A 20,019-nucleotide genomic window follows, 5' to 3' on the forward strand; every position below is an offset into this window, starting at 1 on the left:
AGGTATTTGCACATAAATGAAGAACTTTATCGAACAAAACAAACATTTATTGTGGACCTGGGATTCCTGGGAGTGCATTCTGATGAAGATCATCAAAGGTAAGGGAATATTTATAATATTATTTCTGAGTTTTATTGACTCCACAAAATGGCGGGTTTGGTTTCGTGTCTGAACGCCGTACTCAGATTATTGCAAAGTGTGTTTTCTTGTAAAGTTTTTTTGAAATCTGACACAGTGGTTGCATTAAGGAGAAGTGTATCTATAATTCTTTGAATAACAGTTTAATATTTTATCGACGTTTATGATGAGTATTTCTGTAAATTGATGTGCTCATTCACCAGAAGTTTTGGGACATTTCTGAACATTACACGCCAATGTAATATGGGGTTTTTGGATATAAATATGAACTTCATCGAGGAAAACATACATGTATTGTGTAACATGAAGTCCTATGAGTGCCATCTGATGAAGATCATCAAAGGTTAGTGATTAATTTTAGCTGTATTTCTGGATTTTGTGACGCCTCCCCTTGCTTGGAAAATGGCTGTGTGGTTTTTCTTGTCTAGGTGCTGTCCTAACATAATCTAATGCTATGCTTTCGCCGTAAAGCCTTTTTGATATCGGACACTGTGGTTGGATTAACGAGAAGTTTATCTTTAAAATGGGATATAATAGTTGTATGTTTGAGAAATTTGAATTATGAGATTTTTGTTGTTTTGAGTTTGGCGCCCTGCTATTTCACTGGCTGTTGAATAGTGTGTCCCGCAGTTGGGACAGTCACGTCCCACATACCCAAGAGGTTAATGACTATTGTAGCTGGAAAACACTGATTTTTTATGGAATATCTACATAGGCGTACAGAGGCCCATTATCAGCAACCATCACTCCTGTGTTCCAATGGCACGTTGTGTTCGCTAATCCAAGTTTATAATTTTAAAAGGGTAATTGATCATTAGAAAATCCTTTTGCAATTATGTTAGCACAGCTGAAAACTGTTGTTCTGATTAAAGAAGCAATAAAACTGGCCTTCTTTAGACTAATTGAGTATCTAGAACATTAGTATTTGTGGGTTTGTTTACAGGCTCAAAATGGCCAGAAACAAAGTACTTTCTTCTGAAACTCATCAATCTATTCTTGTTCTTAGAAAGTAAGGCTATTCCATGCGAGTAATTGCTAAGAAACTGAAGATCTCATACAACACTGTGTACTACTCCCTTCACAGAACAGCGCAAACTGGCTCTAACCAGAATAGACAGAGGAGTGGGAGGCCCCGATGCACAACTGAGCATGAGGACAAGTACATCAGAGTGTCTAGTTTGAGAAACAGACGCCTCACAAGTCCTCAACTGGTAGCTTCATTGAATAGTAACCACAAACCACCAGTCTCAACGTCTCGCCTTCTAGGCAGAGTTCCTCTGTCCAGTGTCTGTGTTCTTTTGCCCATCTTAATATTTAAATTTTTTTGGCAAGTCTGAGATATGGCTTTTTCTTTACAACTCTGCCTAGAAGGCCAGCATCCCGGAGTTGCCTCTTCACTGTTGACGTTGAGACTGGTGTTTTGAGGGTAAAGTAAAGTATAAAATAAAAATTATTAAATTAAATAATAAAGTAAGAATTTCTGAACAATAATTGATTCTACTGGACAGAGTAAGAGAATAAATACCTGGAATAAGATATTACTAGTTAGTAGAACTGTTTCTTGAGCTGACTTGCTGACAGCAGTTTTCAAAGTGGAAACTAATCAGTAGGTCTACATGTTATCAGTAAAACGTCTGGTAAAGATGGTGGAGGAGCTTTTACATTATATAGTTTTATGTTTATCTCAGGGTTTCTCAATCCTTTTGTTCTTACCAGCACTTACACACCGGATTCAACTAATCATCAAATATATATTTGAAGATAGATTTAAGGCATCATTAAAACCTTTTGGGTTTGTAGGCCTGTTTACAATTATTAAAGTCCTACAGTAATTCATATTTTGGAGGAAAAAAACACAGCTAAACTTGGTTACGAGTAAATTATATGTTTAGCAAAAATAACATAAGAAGGACTATAATAAAAAAACTGAAGCAAGATTCGGTACAATGTCATGATTTGCTGCTGTCGCATGCAACTGACTGTTACCTCTGGTTACTGTTGTAAATGCCTCTGGGTTTAGAACTCTGTGTCTCAGTGCCCTGCGACAGTGGGAAGTTCGTTTTGCATGGCCCGGTGCTACAGGTGAGTGGAGTTTTATTTTAAGGCACAATGGAATGGTCTAAAATGCGTAAACTCTGCGCACCCGGGGAGCCGGGCAATGCAAAACGAATTCACCCAGTGACCGTTACTTTATTTCCTTATATGAAACTGAAAGTAACTTTGTAGCCCACGCAGTTACAAAATGTCTGTTGAAACTGTGGCTCATATGTCTCTAGAACGTTAGAACAGTGGTGGAAAAAGTACTCAATTCTCATACTGGAGTTAAAGTAAAGATACCTTAATAGAAAATGACTCAATTAAAAGTGAAAGTCACCCAGTAAAATACTTCTTCAGTAGAAGTCTAAAAGTATTTGGTTTAAAATATAATTAAGTATCAAAAGTAAATGTAATTGCTAAAATATACTTAAGCATCAAAAGTAAAAGTAAAGTAGTGATCATTTAAAAATCATTTTATTAAGCAAACCAGACGGCACAATTTTCTTGTTATTTTAATTTACGGATAGCCAGGGTCACACTCCAACACTCAGACATCATTTAAAAATGAAGCATTTGTGTTTAGTGAGTCCTCCAGGTCAGAGGCAGTAATGACCAGGGATGTTCTCTGTTTAGTGAGTCCTCCAGATCAGAGGCAGTAGGGATGACCAGGGATGTTCTCTGTTTAGTGAGTCCTCCAGATCAGAGGCAGTAGGGATGACCAGGGATGTTCTCTGTTTAGTGAGTCCTCCAGATCAGAGGCAGTAGGGATGTTCTCTTGATAAGTGTTCAAATTGGACCGTTTTCTGTCCTGCTAAGCATTCAACATGTAACGAGTACTTTTGGGTGTCAGGGAAAATGTATGGAGTAAAAAGTACATCATTTTCTTCATGAATGTAGTGAAGTAAAAGAGAAAGTTGTTAAAAATATATTTCTCAAAGAGATAATGAATGAATGAGAACAATTGACATTCAAGAATTAGTCACTGTGTTAACCACAACCAACATGCTGGATCTCTGTTTAGTTGTCACTGTGTTAACCACAACCAACATGCTGGATCTCTGTTTAGTTGTCACTGTGTTAACCACAACCAACATGCTGGATCTCTGTTTAGTTGTTACTGTGTTAACCACAACCAACATGCTGGATCTCTGTTTAGTTGTCACTGTGTTAACCACAACCAACATGCTGGATCTCTGTTTAGGACGTCACTGTGTTAACCACAACCAACATGTTGGATCTCTGTTTAGGGGTCAGTTCTCTAAAATGAGTCTCTCTGGGGAGAGAGAGGAGGGGGGCCCTGCCTCTAAAATGAGTCTCTCTGGTGAGAGGAAGGAGGGGGGCCCTGCCTCTAAAATGAGTCTCTCTGGGGAGAGAGAGGAGGGGGGCCCTGCCTCTAAAATGAGTCTCTCTGGCGAGAGAGAGAAGGGGGGCCCTGCCTCCAAAATGCATCTCTCTGGCGGACATAACACCAAAGCTAAGAGGTAAGATGACAATTTTATGAATAATTAACTAAGTTTATTTCCTAAATAAATAGCTATCTTAAGGTGAATGCAGTTACTGTAAATCTCTCTGGATAAGAGCATCTGCTAAATCAGGGGTTCTCAATCCGGGGTCTGCGGAGGTACTGCAGGGGTTCTGCAGGAAGCGCGGGGAGTGGTGGTGTATCCAGGGAGAAAACTAAACTAATATTCTGAAATGTCATTGTGGTCTTATGTTCCCATCTATTGGAATTATTTAGCAACTGCAGTAGTGCTGAAAAAATGTGTTATTCCTTACTAAAGTAGTAATTACTGAGAATTACTAGTTAATTTTATCACTTACAATCATAAAATAACAACTTATACATAACAAACAATTAAACTGACATAAACCAAAATCACTATATATGTAGTTATTTAGTTAATGACCAAATTGAGCCGGTCGGTCACATTTGAGAGTGAGGGAGATATATAGCATTTTGCATAAAAAAAAAGATTTTTGTCTCTCTGAAATGAAACCATCAAGTGATAGATTTGAAACAAATCCTTGTCTGTGAGAGATGTAATAATTTATACATAATTTCTTTAAACAATAAAAGCTCATTTCTGTAAAGTGATATGTTGCGTTTTGGAACTCTTCTTATGTTCCCCATCTGAGATCAGAGTAGATGAGAGATGTAATGTTTGTCTCTGTTGTGTTGAAGACCAATCAAGCAGGAGAGACCAGCCTCCCCTGTTCCCAGCTGTGTGTCCATGAAGAGTGACAAGTCTATGAATCATCCTATACACTTTAGAGAGGGAGACTTTTCTACTGAACAAAGGTAAGAAGAACTCATGGGTCATGGTCAGTGTGTTAAACAACACTGTCTCTAGTCATTTCTCCTACTTTAGTCCATTTTCATAGTCCTAAAACAGTGTGTGTGTGTGTGTGTGTGTGTGTGTGTGTGTGTGTGTACTGTAATCTCATGTTTTGTCCACAGAAACCAACAGGAGAGATCAGAGTCAGAGATTCTCAGTGGTCAGTCTTCCCAGAGTCATCAAACAGACCTGGACTCTATATTCAGTGTATGTGGTCCTGTTATGTACATTTGTTTTTGTTTTCCTCAAGTAATGTTTCTTTCAATTATTAATTCATGTGTTAATGAGAAAGCATTTCTTCTCTTGCTTAACTTATTTACTTGATTTATTTCAGTTGCTTGAAGAGAAAATTATAACATTTGTGAAGAACGAGCTGAAGATGTTCAAGAGGATTCTTGGTCCTGAACTCCCAGAAGGCTTTGAGAGTCAGAAGCAGGAGGAGGAAGTGGTGGATGCTGAAGATGAGAAGCAGGAGAGCAGTGCCAGAGAGGGGGCTCTGAAGATCACACTGCACGTCCTGAGGAAAATGAACCGGAAGGAGCTTGCTGACACACTGGAGAAATGTAAGATATGTCTGCCTCATGTTGAATGCTGTTTTATAACATTTAAAAGCTGTGGCTAAAGTACAGCTAAAGTAGCTGTGTAACTCAATGATATTGTAGCAACCTTAACACAACACCTTGTGACCTCATCAAGTAGCAGAAGGGATGTGTTGTGTTGATTAATTTAGAGAGAGAGACAGAGAGAGACAACATTAATAATACCATCAATAACACCAATAATAATATAATCAGTCACACCAGTCTGTAATGCATTAAGAAAACATTGATACATTTATACAGTCACTTAAGAGAATAAATTATTATTTTAAAACTTTAACAGTCCTTCAATACTGTAGACATTAAAACAGACGTAATATTAATATCCTCTGTGTTATTTCTTCATTCAGATGAGCTTGCTGTGATTTGCCAACGTGAACTCAAATCTAATCTAAAGAAGAAGTTTCAATGTGTATTTGAGGGGATCGCTAAACAAGGAAACCCAACACTTCTCAATAAGATCTACACAGACCTCTACATCACAGAGGGTGGAACAGGAGAGGTCAATAATGAACATGAGCTGAGACAGATTGAGACAACAACCAGGAAACAAGCAAGACCAGAGACTGCAATCAAATGTAACGACATCTTCAAACCCTTAACTGGACAAGACAAACGTATCAGAACTGTGCTGACAAAGGGAGTCGCTGGCATTGGAAAAACAGTCTCTGTGCAGAAGTTCATTCTGGACTGGGCTGAAGGAAAAGCAAATCAGGATGTTCAATTTGTGTTTTCATTCCCTTTTCGGGAGCTGAATTTGATGAAAGGGGACAAACACACTTTGATTGAACTTCTTAATCACTTCTCAATGGAAACCAAACAATCAGGAATCTCCATCTACAACAAGTACAAAGTTGTGTTCATCTTTGATGGTCTGGATGAGTGTCGACTGCCCCTAGACTTCCAGAAGAACAAGATCTGTTGTAACGTCACAGAGTCAACCTCAGTGGATGTTCTGCTGACAAATCTCATCAAGGGAAATCTGCTTCCCTCTGCTCTCCTCTGGATAACTACCCGACCTGCAGCAGCCAATAGGATCCCTTCAGGATGTGTTGACCAGGTGACAGAGGTACGAGGGTTCAATGACCCACAGAAGGAGGAGTACTTCAGAAAGAGATTCAGTGATGAGGACCTGGCCAGCAGAATCATCTCACACATAAAGACATCAAGGAGCCTCCACATCATGTGCCACATTCCAGTCTTCTGTTGGATTTCTGCAGTAGTCCTTGAACACATGCTGAAACATAAGAGAGAAGAGATGCCCAAGACTCTGACTGAGATGTACACACACCTTGTGGTGTTTCATACCAAACAGAAGAATGAAAAGTATCTTGGGAACGAAGAGACAGGTCCACAATGGAATAAAGAGAGCATTCTGTCACTGGGAAAACTGGCTTTTCAACAGCTTGTGAATGGCAATCTGATTTTCTATGAAGAAGACCTGAAAGAGGCTGGCATTGATGTCAATGAAGCCTCCGTGTACTCAGGATTGTGCACACAGCTCTTTAAAGAGGAATGTGGGCTGTACCAGGACAAGGTGTACTGCTTTGTTCATCTGAGCATTCAGGAGTTTCTGGCTGCTTTATATGTGTTCCTCTCATTCATCAACAACAATGAGAATCTAATGGCCGAACCGCAAACAAAAGATGAGCCTAAAGTTACTTTCTACAAGAGTGCTGTGGATAAAGCCTTACAAAGTGAGACGGGAAACCTGGACCTGTTCCTCCGCTTCCTTCTGGGCCTCTCACTGGAGTCCAATCAGAAGCACTTACAAAATCTACTGACAAAGACAAGAAGCAGCTCAAAGACCCATGAAAAAAACAGTCCAGTACATCAAGGAGAAGATCAGGGAGAATCCCTCTCCAGAGAGGAGCATCAATCTGTTCCACTGTCTGAATGAACTGAATGACCATTCTCTGGTGGAGGAGATCCAAAGCTACCTGAGATCAGGAAGTCTCTCTAGAGCCAAACTGTCACCTGCACAGTGGTCAGCTCTGGTCTTTGTGTTGCTGACTTCAGAAAAGGAGCTGGATGTGTTTGACCTGAAGAAATACTCTGGATCGGAGGAAGGTCTTCTGAGGCTGCTGCCAGTGGTCAAAGCCTCCAGAGCTGTTCTGTGAGTAAATAAAATGACATTTGAGAACTAATCATCTGGAACAAATATTCCGTTTAGAGAAAATATATGTATTAAAATATAATATTAATATGAAATATATTAATATGAAAAAATTACTGAATCAGTGCATTGGTGTTCACATTAGTATAACAATATGTCCATACAAATCTAGGAGATGGAAGATTAATCTATATGTTGTTTGGAAGAATAAACCAAATGCATCTGCCATTGTCCTTCCACACTACTCGTTAAATTAACAGTGTGTTTGTGAAGTCATGATGATCTCTTTGTCAGGCTGTCAGGCTGTGGAGTAACAGAGAAAGGCTGTGCTTCTCTGGTCTCAGCTCTGAAGTCAAACCCCTCACACCTGAGAGAGCTGGATCTTAGCGACAATGACCTGAAGGATTCAGGAGTGAAGCTGCTCTCTGCTGTACTGGGGAATCCCCACTGTAAACTGGAGACTCTGAGGTCAGTATTCCTGTAGTTGGTCAACAAGTGATAACGCTTTAAGATTGCTTCGATCACGTGGGATATGTTCCGCATTGCGGCGAACAACAACATTGACGAATATGCTGATTCGGTGTGCGAGTTTATAGCTTCGGCGATGTCGTACCCACAGCGTCTATTAACCTCTCTAGGCTAGGCGGGACGAATTCGTCCCACCTACGTAACAGCCACGGCTATCCTGTGGCGCGATTTTCAAAACCTTAAAAAATCCTATTACTTCAATTTCTCAAACATATGACTATTTTACAGCCATTTAAAGATAAGACTCTCGTTAATCTAACCACACTGTCCGATTTCAAAAAGGCTTTACAACGAAAGCAAAACATTAGATTATGTCAGCAGAGTACCAAGCCAGAAATAATCAGACACCCATTTTTCAAGCCAGCATATAATGTCACCAAAACCCAGAAGACAGCTAAATGCAGCACTCACCTTTGATGATCTTCATCAGATGACAACCCTAGGACATTATGTTATACAATACATGCATGTTTTGTTCAATCAAGTTCATATTTATATCAAAAACCAGCTTTTTACATTAGCATGTGACGTTCAGAACTAGCATACCCCCCGCAAACTTCCGGGGAATTCGCTAACATTTTACTAAATTACTCATGATAAACGTTCACAAAAAGCATAACAATTATTTTAAGAATTATAGATACAGACCTCCTCTATGCACTCGATATGTCCGATTTTAAAATAGCTTTTTGGTGAAAGCACATTTTGCAATATACTAAGTACATAGCCCAGGCATCACGGGCTCGCTATTTAGACACCCGGCAAGTTTAGCACTCACCATAATCATATTTACTATTATAAAAGTTTGATTACCTTTTGTTGTCTTCGTCAGAATGCACTCCCAGGACGTCTACTTCAATAACAAATGTTGGTTTGGTCCAAAATAATCCATCGTTATATCCGAATAGCGGCGTTTTGTTCGTGCGTTCCAGACACTATCCGAAATGGTAAAGAAGTGTCGCGCGCATGGCACAATTCGTAACAATAAAATTCTAAATATTCCATTACCGTACTTCGAAGCATGTCAACCGCTGTTTAAAATCAATTTTTACGCCATTTTTCTCGTAGAAAAGCGATAATATTCCGACAGGGAATCTCCTTTTCGGCAAACAGAGGAAAAAATCATAAAGGCGGGGGCGGTCGGGGTCACGCGCATAAGCCCAGAGTCCCTTGATCGGCCACTTGAGAAAGGCGATAATGTGTTTCAGCCTGGGGCTGGAATGACAACATTCTGTTTTTTCCCGGGCTCTGAGCGCCTATGGACGACGTGGGAAGTGTCACGTTAGAGCAGAGATCCTTAGTAAATGATAGAGATGGAAAAGAAGTTCAAGAAATGGTCAGACAGGCCACTTCCTGTAAAGGAATCTCTCAGGTTTTGACCTGCCATTTGAGTTCTGTTATACTCACAGACACAATTCAAACAGTTTTAGAAACTTTAGGGAGTTTTCTATCCATATGTAATAAGTATATGCATATTCTAGTTACTGGGTAGGAGTGGTAACCAGATTAAATCGGGTATGTTTTTTATCCTGCCGTGTCAATACTGCCCCCTAGCCCTAACAGGCTAACATAATTGCAAAAGGGTTTTCTAATGATCAATTAGCCTTTTAAAATGATGAACTTGGATTAGCTAACACAACGTGGCATTGGAACACAGGAGTGATGGTTGCTGATAATGGGCCTCTGTACGCCTATGTAGATATTCCATAAACAATCAGCTGTTTCCAGCTACAATAGTCATTTACAACATTAACAATGTCTACACTGTATTTCAGATCAATTTGATGTTATTTTAATAGACAAAAAATGTGCTTTTCTTTCAAAAACAATGACATTTCTAAGTGACCATAAACTATTGAACGGTAGTGCATGTATTAAAATACCCTCAAATAAAAGGTGACATTATATACTGTCACCTCATATGAAACATTTGATCTCAAATCCAAAATGCTGGAGTATAAAGCCACATTTAAAATGTTATCTTCACTGTCAACATAGATATGATGTGGACTGTATACTCAATACAATCTAAATCTGATACCTCACTGTCTGTCTTTTGACTGATACTGCTTTTAAACTGGTCTGGTCAGTCTACTCAAATATTTGTAATATGCATTTTTCTATCTACAAGCAATACTTTGATAATTTTTCATTTATAATAATGATACATTAATTTATTATTAGATATGGCAGGTTTCAGGACACTGATATATCTGAATATGTTGAAGAAATATACTGCCACTTTTTTCACCACCAAAGAATAGCAGTGTGATTTTAATATGATTTGACTCTTTGCAGGCTGTCAGGCTGTAAACTCAGAAAGACATCCTGTAAAGTGTTGGCCTCAGTTCTCAGTTCAAACCCCTCACACCTGAGAGAGCTGGACCTGAGTAACAATGACCTGAAGGATTCAGGAGTGAAGCTGCTCTCTGCTGGACTGGGGAATCCCCACTGTAAACTGGAGACTCTGAGGTCAGTATTCCTGTAGTTGGTCAACAAGTGATAACTGTTCACCAGATCCACATGTTTTTACCAGACACACATAGTCCACACCATATGTGTTTGGACAGTGAAGCTTACAGTTCTAAATGTGGTGCTATGCTCCAGCATTTTGGATTTGAGATGTTTCATATTAGGTGACAGTACAGAATGTCACCTTTTATTTGAGGGTATTTTCATACATATCTGTTTTACCGTTTAGAAATGAAAGCACTTTCTGTACGTAGTTCTCCCATTTGAAGAAGTCTTAATTATTTGGACAAATTCACTTATATTGTATTAAAGTAGCCATAAGTTTAGTATTTAGTCCCATATTCCATGCCTGCAGTGATTACATCAAGCTTGTGATTCTACTAACTTGTTGAATGCATTTGTAGTTTGTCTTGGTTGTGTTTTGGATTATGTTTTTCCTAATAGAAACTGAATGGTGAATAATGTCCTGTCATTTTGGAGTCACTTCTCTTGTATTGTCAGTAAGAATAGAAGATGTTTCTGAACACTTCTACATTCATGTGGATGCTACCATGATTATGAATAATCATGAATGAATCATTAATGATGATGAATGAGAAAGTTACAGAGGCACAAAGATCAGACCCCCTCTGTTATTGGTGTTATTCTGTATACTTCTGGCCCTTCTTTGGACACTGTGTTAACTAACCTCTAGACGAGCTTCAATGGTATTGGTAATGGTGAGATTTGACTCTTTGTAGGCTGTCAGGCTGTCAAGTCACAGAGGAAGGCTGTGCTTCTCTGGTCTCAGCTCTGAGGTCAAACCCCTCACACCTGAGAGAGCTGGACCTGAGCTACAATCACCCAGGAGACTCAGGAGTCAGACTGCTCTCTGCTGGACTGGAGGATCCACACTGCAGACTGGAGAAACTCAAGTATGTGGAGGGTTTATGTCAATGTTCATATCAGACATGTTTGACTTATCAGGCTATTTAAGACAAACATTCTGACCACCACTTGGACAAAGTTATATGCTGACTGTGTGTGTGTGTGTGTGTGTGTGTGTGTGTGTGTGTGTGTGTGTGTGTGTGTGTGTGTGTGTGTGTGTGTGTGTGTGTGTGTGTGTGTGTGAGAGAGTTCAGTGTGTGTGAGAGAGTTCAGTGTGTGTGTGTGTGTCGTCTGTGTGTATGGGTCCAGTGTGTGTGCAGTGTGTGTGTGTCCAGTGACAATCTCTCAATGACATACACACACACACAAACAGGACACGCACACAAACTGGACACACACACACTGGACAAACACACACAAAGGACACAGACACACACACACACACACACACACTCACACACACACACACACACACTGGAAATACAAACACACACACACAGGACACACACAAACACAAACATTCGCTTGAAGTTATCTGCTGACCGTGTGTGTGTCCAGTCTGTGTGTTAGTTCAGGTGTACTTATTGACTGTCTGTTCTTCTGCTTACCGCTACAGTGTGGAACATGGTGGAGAGAACACAATGAGACCTGGGCTTAGACAATGTGAGTGTTGACTGCTGTGAAGATTATGACTAAGAATAAGTCTTAATTCAAGTTAAGTCAAAGTCAAAGACCACCATCATTACTGACTTGGTCATATTAAATATCAGCTGTAGTTCTACAGAAACAGAAATCAGGGACACCAAAGTTTACAAAGAGTTGCTTTGACAAGTGTGTGTGTGTGTGTGTGTGTGTGTGTGTGTGTGTGTGTGTGTGTGTGTGTGTGTGTGTGTGTGTGTGTAATTATTGTGAATAAGTGTGTATTATATTACCATACAGTATAACATGTGATCATTAAACAAGTCTCAAGTTACCTTAACTTCTCCTTTTGATACCTAGAAACATCTACATTAAATGAATTAGTGAAAAGTGAGTTAACATTCTAATGTGAATGATGATGATTTCTAATATTGTGTCTGGTTTCATCCATCAGATGTCTGTGATCTCACACTGGACCCAAACACAGTAGACAGACGCCTCTCTCTGTCTGAGGAGAACAGAAAGGTGACATGGAGGAGAGAGGAGCAGCCGTATCCTGATCACCCAGAGAGATTTGAGGACTGTGGACAGGTGTTGTGTAGAGAGGGTCTGACTGGGCGCTGTTACTGGGAGGTAGAGTGGAGTGGGGGGGCTGGTATAGGAGTGACATATAAAGGAATCAGCAGGAGAGGAAGGGTTGAGGACTGTGTGATTGGATGGAATGACAAGTCCTGGAGTCTGTTCTGCTCTGACAACAATTACTCTGCCTGTCATAATAATAACTCCACTACCATAGACGTCCCCTCCTCCAGCTTCCACAGAGTAGGAGTGTATCTGGACTGGCCAGCTGGCACTCTGTCCTTCTATAGAGCCTCCTCTGACACACTGACCCACCTGATCACATTCACCTCCACATTCACTGAGCCCCTCTATCCAGGGTTTAGGGTTTGGTATGATGACTCCTCAGTGTCCCTGTAAATAATAATCTGACACACACACACACACACACACCCACACAATGGACACACACACACACACACACACACACACACACACACACACACACACACACACACACACACACACACACACACACACACACTTGCCTTTGGAGCATTTACGCCAATCAGGAGTTCGACGTCGGCATCAATCTCCTTCAACTGAACCTCTTTCAGGTATGGCTTTTGAGTTCTTTCTGAGTGGGAATGCTCTCTTTTGTCACTGGGATCTTACTCTGGGTGTAGATGTAATGCAAGAAATGTGACGCCCTCCACATTGCCAATCTCTAATCTCAAAGCTCCTGCCCCATTGTGTGTAGCAGAATTTCCATCTCATTGCCTTGAGCTGCCTCATGAGTCTCTCTGTACAAAATGTTGCTGAGCTACCAGATTCGAGAAACGCATAGGTTAACACAGACTTGCTTCCATTTGCCATCTTTACTTGAACTGGCACAATTGCAAGGGCACACACACTGACACACCAACACACACACACACACACACACACACACACTGGACTCACAAACATCCTGGACTCACACACACACACACACACTGACACACCAACACACTGGACTCATACACACACGCACTGACACACACACTGGACACACACACACTGGACTCACACGCACTGACACACACACACACTGGACACACACAAACTGGACACACACAAACTGGACACACACATGCTGGACACACACACACACGACTGGACACATTCAGACATACGCATCTTCCTATAATTGGACCTTGACCCTCAAATTGGGAACAAACAGACACCTCATTCCAGCAATAACTTCCACCACAAACACAGAGGTGAAAATATTACCGGAATATTCTGCAAAATGTTGATGAAGACGTCACTCAATCCACCCAAAACAACATGCAGTCTTTCCACAAGACTCCCATGAAGTTATAGTGTGACGTTATGAGTCGACGTTAAAGTAACATTCTCACAACATACTGCACTTGTTTTATCCTGTTTTAGATGTATCCTCTGTTTAAACATTTAAACTCTTACAATAACACTGTTAAAATACCAATGTGATCATTTCTTGTCTTTTATGTTGGAAAAACAAATTGTACAATTATATGTGGACATACGCTCCATAGTTGTACAAGTATACATGGATATATTGTACTTTTCATAATAAAACATACTTGAAACAAGAAAAAGCATGTTAATAGTGGAAACAATTTTGTTATTGATTTTTACATTGCTTCTCCCTGTCTCATGTTGACGTTTGTCATGAATCTTGACCTGGAGGCAGAACTGTGCGATTTCCTCTAGATATGTCAGCTGCAATGTCAGAATTGGCTGTGGAAAATGTTGTTTTATGGTCTTAATTTAAGGGAAGGATTAGCAGTGTGGTTAGGGTTGAGGTTAGGATTAAAATCGGATTGTATTACTTTGTGCCTGTGCCAGCTAGTAACCACTTTGCTGAACTGCCTCCAGGGCAAGATTCATGACAATAAATGCCAACCTGCCTCCAGGGCAAGATTCATGACAATAAATGCCAACCTGCCTCCAGGGCAAGATTCATGACAATAAATGCCAACCTGCCTCCAGGGCAAGATTCATGACAATAAATGCCAACCTACCTCCAGGGCAAGTCTTACCTGTGGCTCCGTTTGTAGAGCATGGTGTGTGCAACGCCAGGGTTGTGGGTTCGATTCCCACGGGGGGCCAGAACAATTTTTTTTTTTTTTAAATGTATGAAATGTATACATTCACGACTGTAAGTCGCTCTGGATAAGAGCGTCTGCTAAATGACTAAAATGTAAATGTAAAATGTAATTCATGACAATAAATGCCAACCTGCCTCCCAGTCGTCCCCTCCTTATCTTTACAAGGCTGCAGAACATGAAAGCTAGTGATGTGGGGGTTCTCTCATAACCCTCAGTCCCCAGGTGGGTAGATGGCAGGTTGAATAAAGAGAAGCTAGTGATGTGGGGGTTCTCTCATAACCCTCAATCCCCAGGTGAGTAGATGGCAGGTTGAATAAAGAGAAGCTAGTTATGTGGGGGTTCTCTCATAACCCTCAGTCCCCAGGTGGGTAGATGGCAGGTTGAATAAAGAGAAGCTAGTGATGTGGGGGTTCTCTCATAACCCTCAGTCCCCAGGTGGGTAGATGGCAGGTTGAATAAAGAGAAGCTAGTGATGTGGGGGTTCTCTCATAACCCTCAGTCCCCAGGTGGGTAGATGGCAGGTTGAATAAAGAGAAGCTAGTGATGTGGGGGTTCTCTCATAACCCTCAGTCCCCAGGTGGGTAGATGGCAGGTTGAATAAAGAGAAGCTAGTGATGTGGGGGTTCTCTCATAACCCTCAGTCCCCAGGTGGGTAGATGGCAGGTTGAATAAAGAGAAGCTAGTGATGTGGGGGTTCTCTCATAACCCTCAGTCCCCAGGTGGGTAGATGGCAGGTTGAATAAAGAGAAGCTATTGATGTGGGGGTTCTCTCATAACCCTCAGTCCCCAGGTGGGTAGATGGCAGGTTGAATAAAGAGAAGCTAGTGATGTGGGGGTTCTCTCATAGCCCTCAGTCCCCAGGTGGGTAGATGGCAGGTTGAATAAAGAGAAGCTAGTGATGTGGGGGTTCTCTGATAACCCTCAGTCCCCAGGTGGGTAGATGGCAGGTTGAATAAAGAGAAGCTAGTGATGTGGGGGTTCTCTCATAACCCTCAGTCCCCATATGGGTAGATGGCAGGTTGAATAAAGAGAAGCTAGTGATGTGGGGGTTCTCTCATAACCCTCAGTCCCCAGGTGGGTAGATGGCAGGTTGAATAAAGAGAAGCTAGTGATGTGGGGGTTCTCTCATAACCCTCAGTCCCCAGGTGGGTAGATGGCAGGTTGAATAAAGAGAAGCTAGTGATGTGGGGGTTCTCTCATAACCCTCAGTCCCCAGGTGGGTAGATGGCAGGTTGAATAAATAGAAAACGATAGGCTACATAAAACAATCCATAAATGTATAATTATTATGTAATTTACACAAAACATTAAGGACACTTTTCTTTCCATGACAAACTGACCAGGCGTAACTCAATATTAGGAAGGTATCCTTAATATTTTGTCCACTCAGTGGCTCTGACCCTTTACGTAACAGTCAATCCTCTTTTTATTGGGTATTTACCAACGTTTCAGCATCACTGTGCCTTCTTCAGGGTGATGTCATCAATACTTGAACCAGGTTATGTAGATGAGCAGTGCAATTAGTGCAACCAATGACAATATAGGGGTGTGTCATAATGATTAAGTTAATTACAATGAATTAATGAAACTGTTAAAAAAAAACAATAGTTTATGGCATATTAAATATTAAACAATAGTAGGGTATATTATATATATCCGGCTCTCCATGTAATCGGATTCATTATGATCTAGGATCAGGTTCCCCCTCTCCATGTAATCTGATTCATTATGATCTAGGATCAGGTCCCCCCTCTCCATGTAATCTGATTCATTATGATCTAGGATCAGGTCCCCCCTCTCCATGTAATCTGATTCATTATGATATAGGATCAGGTCCCCCCTCTCCATGTAATCGGATTCATTATGATATAGGATCAGGTCCCCCCTCTCCATGTAATCTGATTCATTATAATCTAGGATCAGGTCCTCCTCTCCATGTAATCTGATGCATTATGATCTATAAGGCTAAACTGATCCTAGATCAGCTCTCCTACTCTTTATGAATACTGTCACAGGTGACACTGCATCTGGCATCAATGTCCTCCATGAAGATGAGACTGATGTTCTGGCCTCTCATCCCCTCCTTCATCTCTCAGCAGGTTCACTGCATCTGGCATCAATGTCCTCCATGAAGATGAGGTTGATGTTCTGGCCTCTCATCCCCTCCTTCATGTCTCAGCAGGTTCACTGCATTTGACAAACTACAGAAGAAGTACATCATTATCTGCACTAAACAACTAAATACAATTTACTAAATTAACTAAATTAATCAACACTGAAATAAAATACTGAATAAGAAACTGAAAAAAAACTCCTTATTACTGCATCCCACCTTTCACCCTTTTTCATGTTCAGGAAGTGAAGCGGGTGGTCATGCTGGCAGGAAACCCCAACACACCTGTCTCCTACAATTTCCTTGTTTTGGGTTTGGACCTGATGGCATTGCCTGCTTGAAATCCATGGCAACCCTAAAATATCTATAATAATATGAAGTACAATGCAAGTATTATGTACTGAAATGCTTCCTTGCAAGTTAACCTCTTGACAATGTCAAAATGAATAAAAAAAATATACAGCTGTCTTTAATAAGATAAAACTGAACTAACTGCTATCTTGAAATGTTGAAAAAGTGTTTTAAAATAGGCATCCTATCATTTGAAATTTAGTGGAAAGGCTAAGTGATTCTCCCCCTGACAAGAAGTTGACAGCCTTCAAACATAGTGCAAAAAAAGTAGGCGTGAACATAGAATATTTTTGGGTCCAAAAAAAAATGTCAAAATGAATAAAAAATATATACAGCTGTCTTTAATAAGATCAAACTGAACTAATTGCTATCTTGAAATGTTGAAAAAGTGTTTTTAAATAGGCATCCAATCATTTGAAAATTAGTTGAAAGGCTAAGTGATTCTCTTCCTCAGGTTACTAGAATATGCATATTATTAGTAGATTTGAATAGAAAACACCCTAAAGTTTCTAAAACTCTTTGAATGGTGTCTGTGAGTATAACAGAACTCATATGGCAGGCAAAAAAAACTGAGAAAAAATTGAGTCAGGAAGTGGGAGAAATTCGAAATGTAGTTTTCTTTTCAATCCCTTGAAAAAACTACAATGACATGGTAGGTGCAACGTAAATCCTGACTCTTCCATTGGCTGTCAACAATCTTTAGGCACTGCTTTCATCCGTCATCTGTAACCGGGCAGAAAATTCTGTCTCATTCAATCCCTGGCCAATCAGAGAACAGGTGTCTTATGACTCGCATCCACGTGACTTAGCTGTTGTTTTTATTTACATTTACATTTAAGTCATTTAGCAGACGCTCTTATCCAGAGCGACTTACAAATTGGTGCATTCACCTTATGATATCCAGTGGAACAACCACTTTAAAATAGTGCATCTAACTCTTTTAAGGGGTGGAGGGGGGTTAGAAGGATTACTTTATCCTATCCCAGGTATTCCTTAAAGAGGTGGGGTTTCAGGTGTCTCCGGAAGGTGGTGATTGACTCCGCTGTCCTGGCGTCGTGAGGGAGCTTGTTCCACCATTGGGGTGCCAGAGCAGCGAACAGTTTTGACTGGGCTGAGCGGGAACTGTGCTTCCTCAGAGGTAGGGGGACCAGCAGGCCAGAGGTGGATGAACGCAGTGCCCTTGTTTGGGTGTAGGGCCTGATCAGAGCCTGAAGGTACGGAGGTGCCGTTCCCCTCACAGCTCCGTAGGCAAGCACCATGGTCTTGTAGCGGATGCGAGCTTCAACTGGAAGCCAGTGGAGTGTGCGGAGGAGCGGGGTGACGTGAGAGAACTTGGGAAGGTTGAACACCAGACGGGCTGCGTCTATTTGTTCTTGTATGACTGAATACCTACAGCCCCGTTGTTAAATTATCCCAATTTTACGTTAAAAAATACCCTAAAGGATTGATTGTAAACATCGTTTGCCGTGTTTCTACAAATGGTAATGGAATTTTTTGGCCATTTCGTCTACGGATTTGCGTCCACGCCACATTGGCATGGTAACATGTAGTTCTGGACGGGTCAACAAAACGGACGTATTTTGGACATAAATGATGGACTTTTGCAGAACAAATGAAAATTTTTCTTGTGGAAGTGGGAGCCCATCCCGAGTGCATTCCGCCGAAGATCAGCAAAAGGTAAGTAAATATTTCCAACATATTGTTAGAGATTTGTCGACGCCGTGGTTGTAGGCTAACTGTATAGCTTAGCATTGAAGGCTAACTGTATAGCTTAGCATTGAAGGCTAACTGTATAGCTTAGCATTGAAGGCTAAGTTCTGTACTCAGAATATTGAACAATGTTGCTTTTTCCGTAACGTTATTTTTGAAATCTGACAAAGTGGTTGCATAAAGGAGTAGATTATTTGTAATTCTTTAAATAATTGTTAGATTTTTTTTTTCAACGTTTTATGAGTTCTTCCGTAAATTAAATGTGCCTTTTCACCGGCTGTTAAGGGGAGAAAACATTTTCTGAACGTCACGCACCAATGTAAAAATCGGTATTTTTGGATATAAATATAAACTTGATCGAACAAAAAATGCATGTATTGTCTAACATGATGTCCTAGGAGGGTCATCTGATTCAGATTGTCAAAGGTTTGTGCTTAATTTTAGCTGTATATCTGGTTTTGTGATGGCTATCGGCTTTGAAAATGGCTGAGATGCTAAAATAATGTAATGTTTTTCTTTCACCGTAAAGCCTTTTTGAAATAAGACAATGTGATTGGATTAACGAGTAGAGTATCTTTAAAATGCCATATAATACTTGAATTTTAATTTTGAGATTATTTGGATGTATATGATACTTTATCAGTGTTTACATTCATACCAACATGATGTATATGATACTTTATCAGTGTTTAGTCATACCAACATGATGTTTATGATACTTTATCAGTGTTTACAGTCATACCAACATGATGTATATGATACTTTATCAGTGTTTACAGTCATACCAACATGATGTTTATGATACTGTCACGTCCTGACCAGTAGAGGGTGTAGTTGGGTCAGGATATGGCAGAAGGAAGTGTGTGTTTTTTATTGTTTCATTGATTTTGGCCGTGTGACTTCCAATCAGGCACAGCTGTAGAGGGTTGTGGTTGATTGGGAGTCACACATAAGTTGCCTACGTTTCCTTTGTGTTTCGTGGGTAATTGTTCTTGTCATTGTGGTTGCACCTGACAGGACTGTGTTGGCTGTCAGTTTTGTTGTTTTTGTGAATTGCATAGTGTTCGTTGAATTAAATATGACGAACCCTAACTCCGCCGCGTTTTGGTCCACTTCTTCCTCAGACAGCCGTTACAGAATTACCCACCAAACCCGGACCAAGCGGCGGAAGAGGAAGGAGCAGCAGGAGTACAGCGTTATGGACCAATGGACTTGGGAACAGATCCTGGACGGAGAGGGACCATGGACTCAGCCTGGGGATGATCGCCTCACGCAGTGGGAGATTGAAGCGGCGAGAGCGGAGAGGCTCTATTACGAGGAGAGAGAGCGCAACGAGTGCGAGAGGCAGCCCCAATAATTTTTTTGGGGGGGGCACACGGGACAGTCGGTGGAGCTGGGGTCGGTACCAGAGCCAGTCGGG

The 20,019-nt window shown here is 40.8% G+C and overlaps 1 protein-coding gene and 1 long non-coding RNA gene across 2 annotated transcripts in view; one reads left to right on the forward strand and one right to left on the reverse strand.

The window, feature by feature from the left end:
* The window catches only part of LOC145877365 (uncharacterized), a 446,358-nt gene that overhangs the window by 44,594 nt on the left and 381,745 nt on the right, over positions 1-20,019 (reverse strand). The gene's annotated exons all lie outside the window — the stretch shown is intronic.
* On the forward strand, positions 4,635-8,019 carry LOC145877367 (NLR family CARD domain-containing protein 3-like). Its single transcript, XM_082972681.1, has 4 exons — positions 4,635-4,718; positions 4,846-5,074; positions 5,461-7,226; positions 7,521-8,019. The coding sequence occupies exons 2-3, from the start codon at positions 4,891-4,893 to the stop codon at positions 7,008-7,010; spliced, it is 1,734 nt and encodes a 577-aa protein (XP_082828807.1). The 5' UTR covers positions 4,635-4,718; positions 4,846-4,890; the 3' UTR covers positions 7,011-7,226; positions 7,521-8,019.

Source organism: Salmo salar, unplaced genomic scaffold (genome assembly GCF_965601325.2).
Source record: "Salmo salar unplaced genomic scaffold, fSalSal1 ptg000974l, whole genome shotgun sequence".
Classification (NCBI taxonomy): Eukaryota; Metazoa; Chordata; class Actinopteri; order Salmoniformes; family Salmonidae; genus Salmo; species Salmo salar.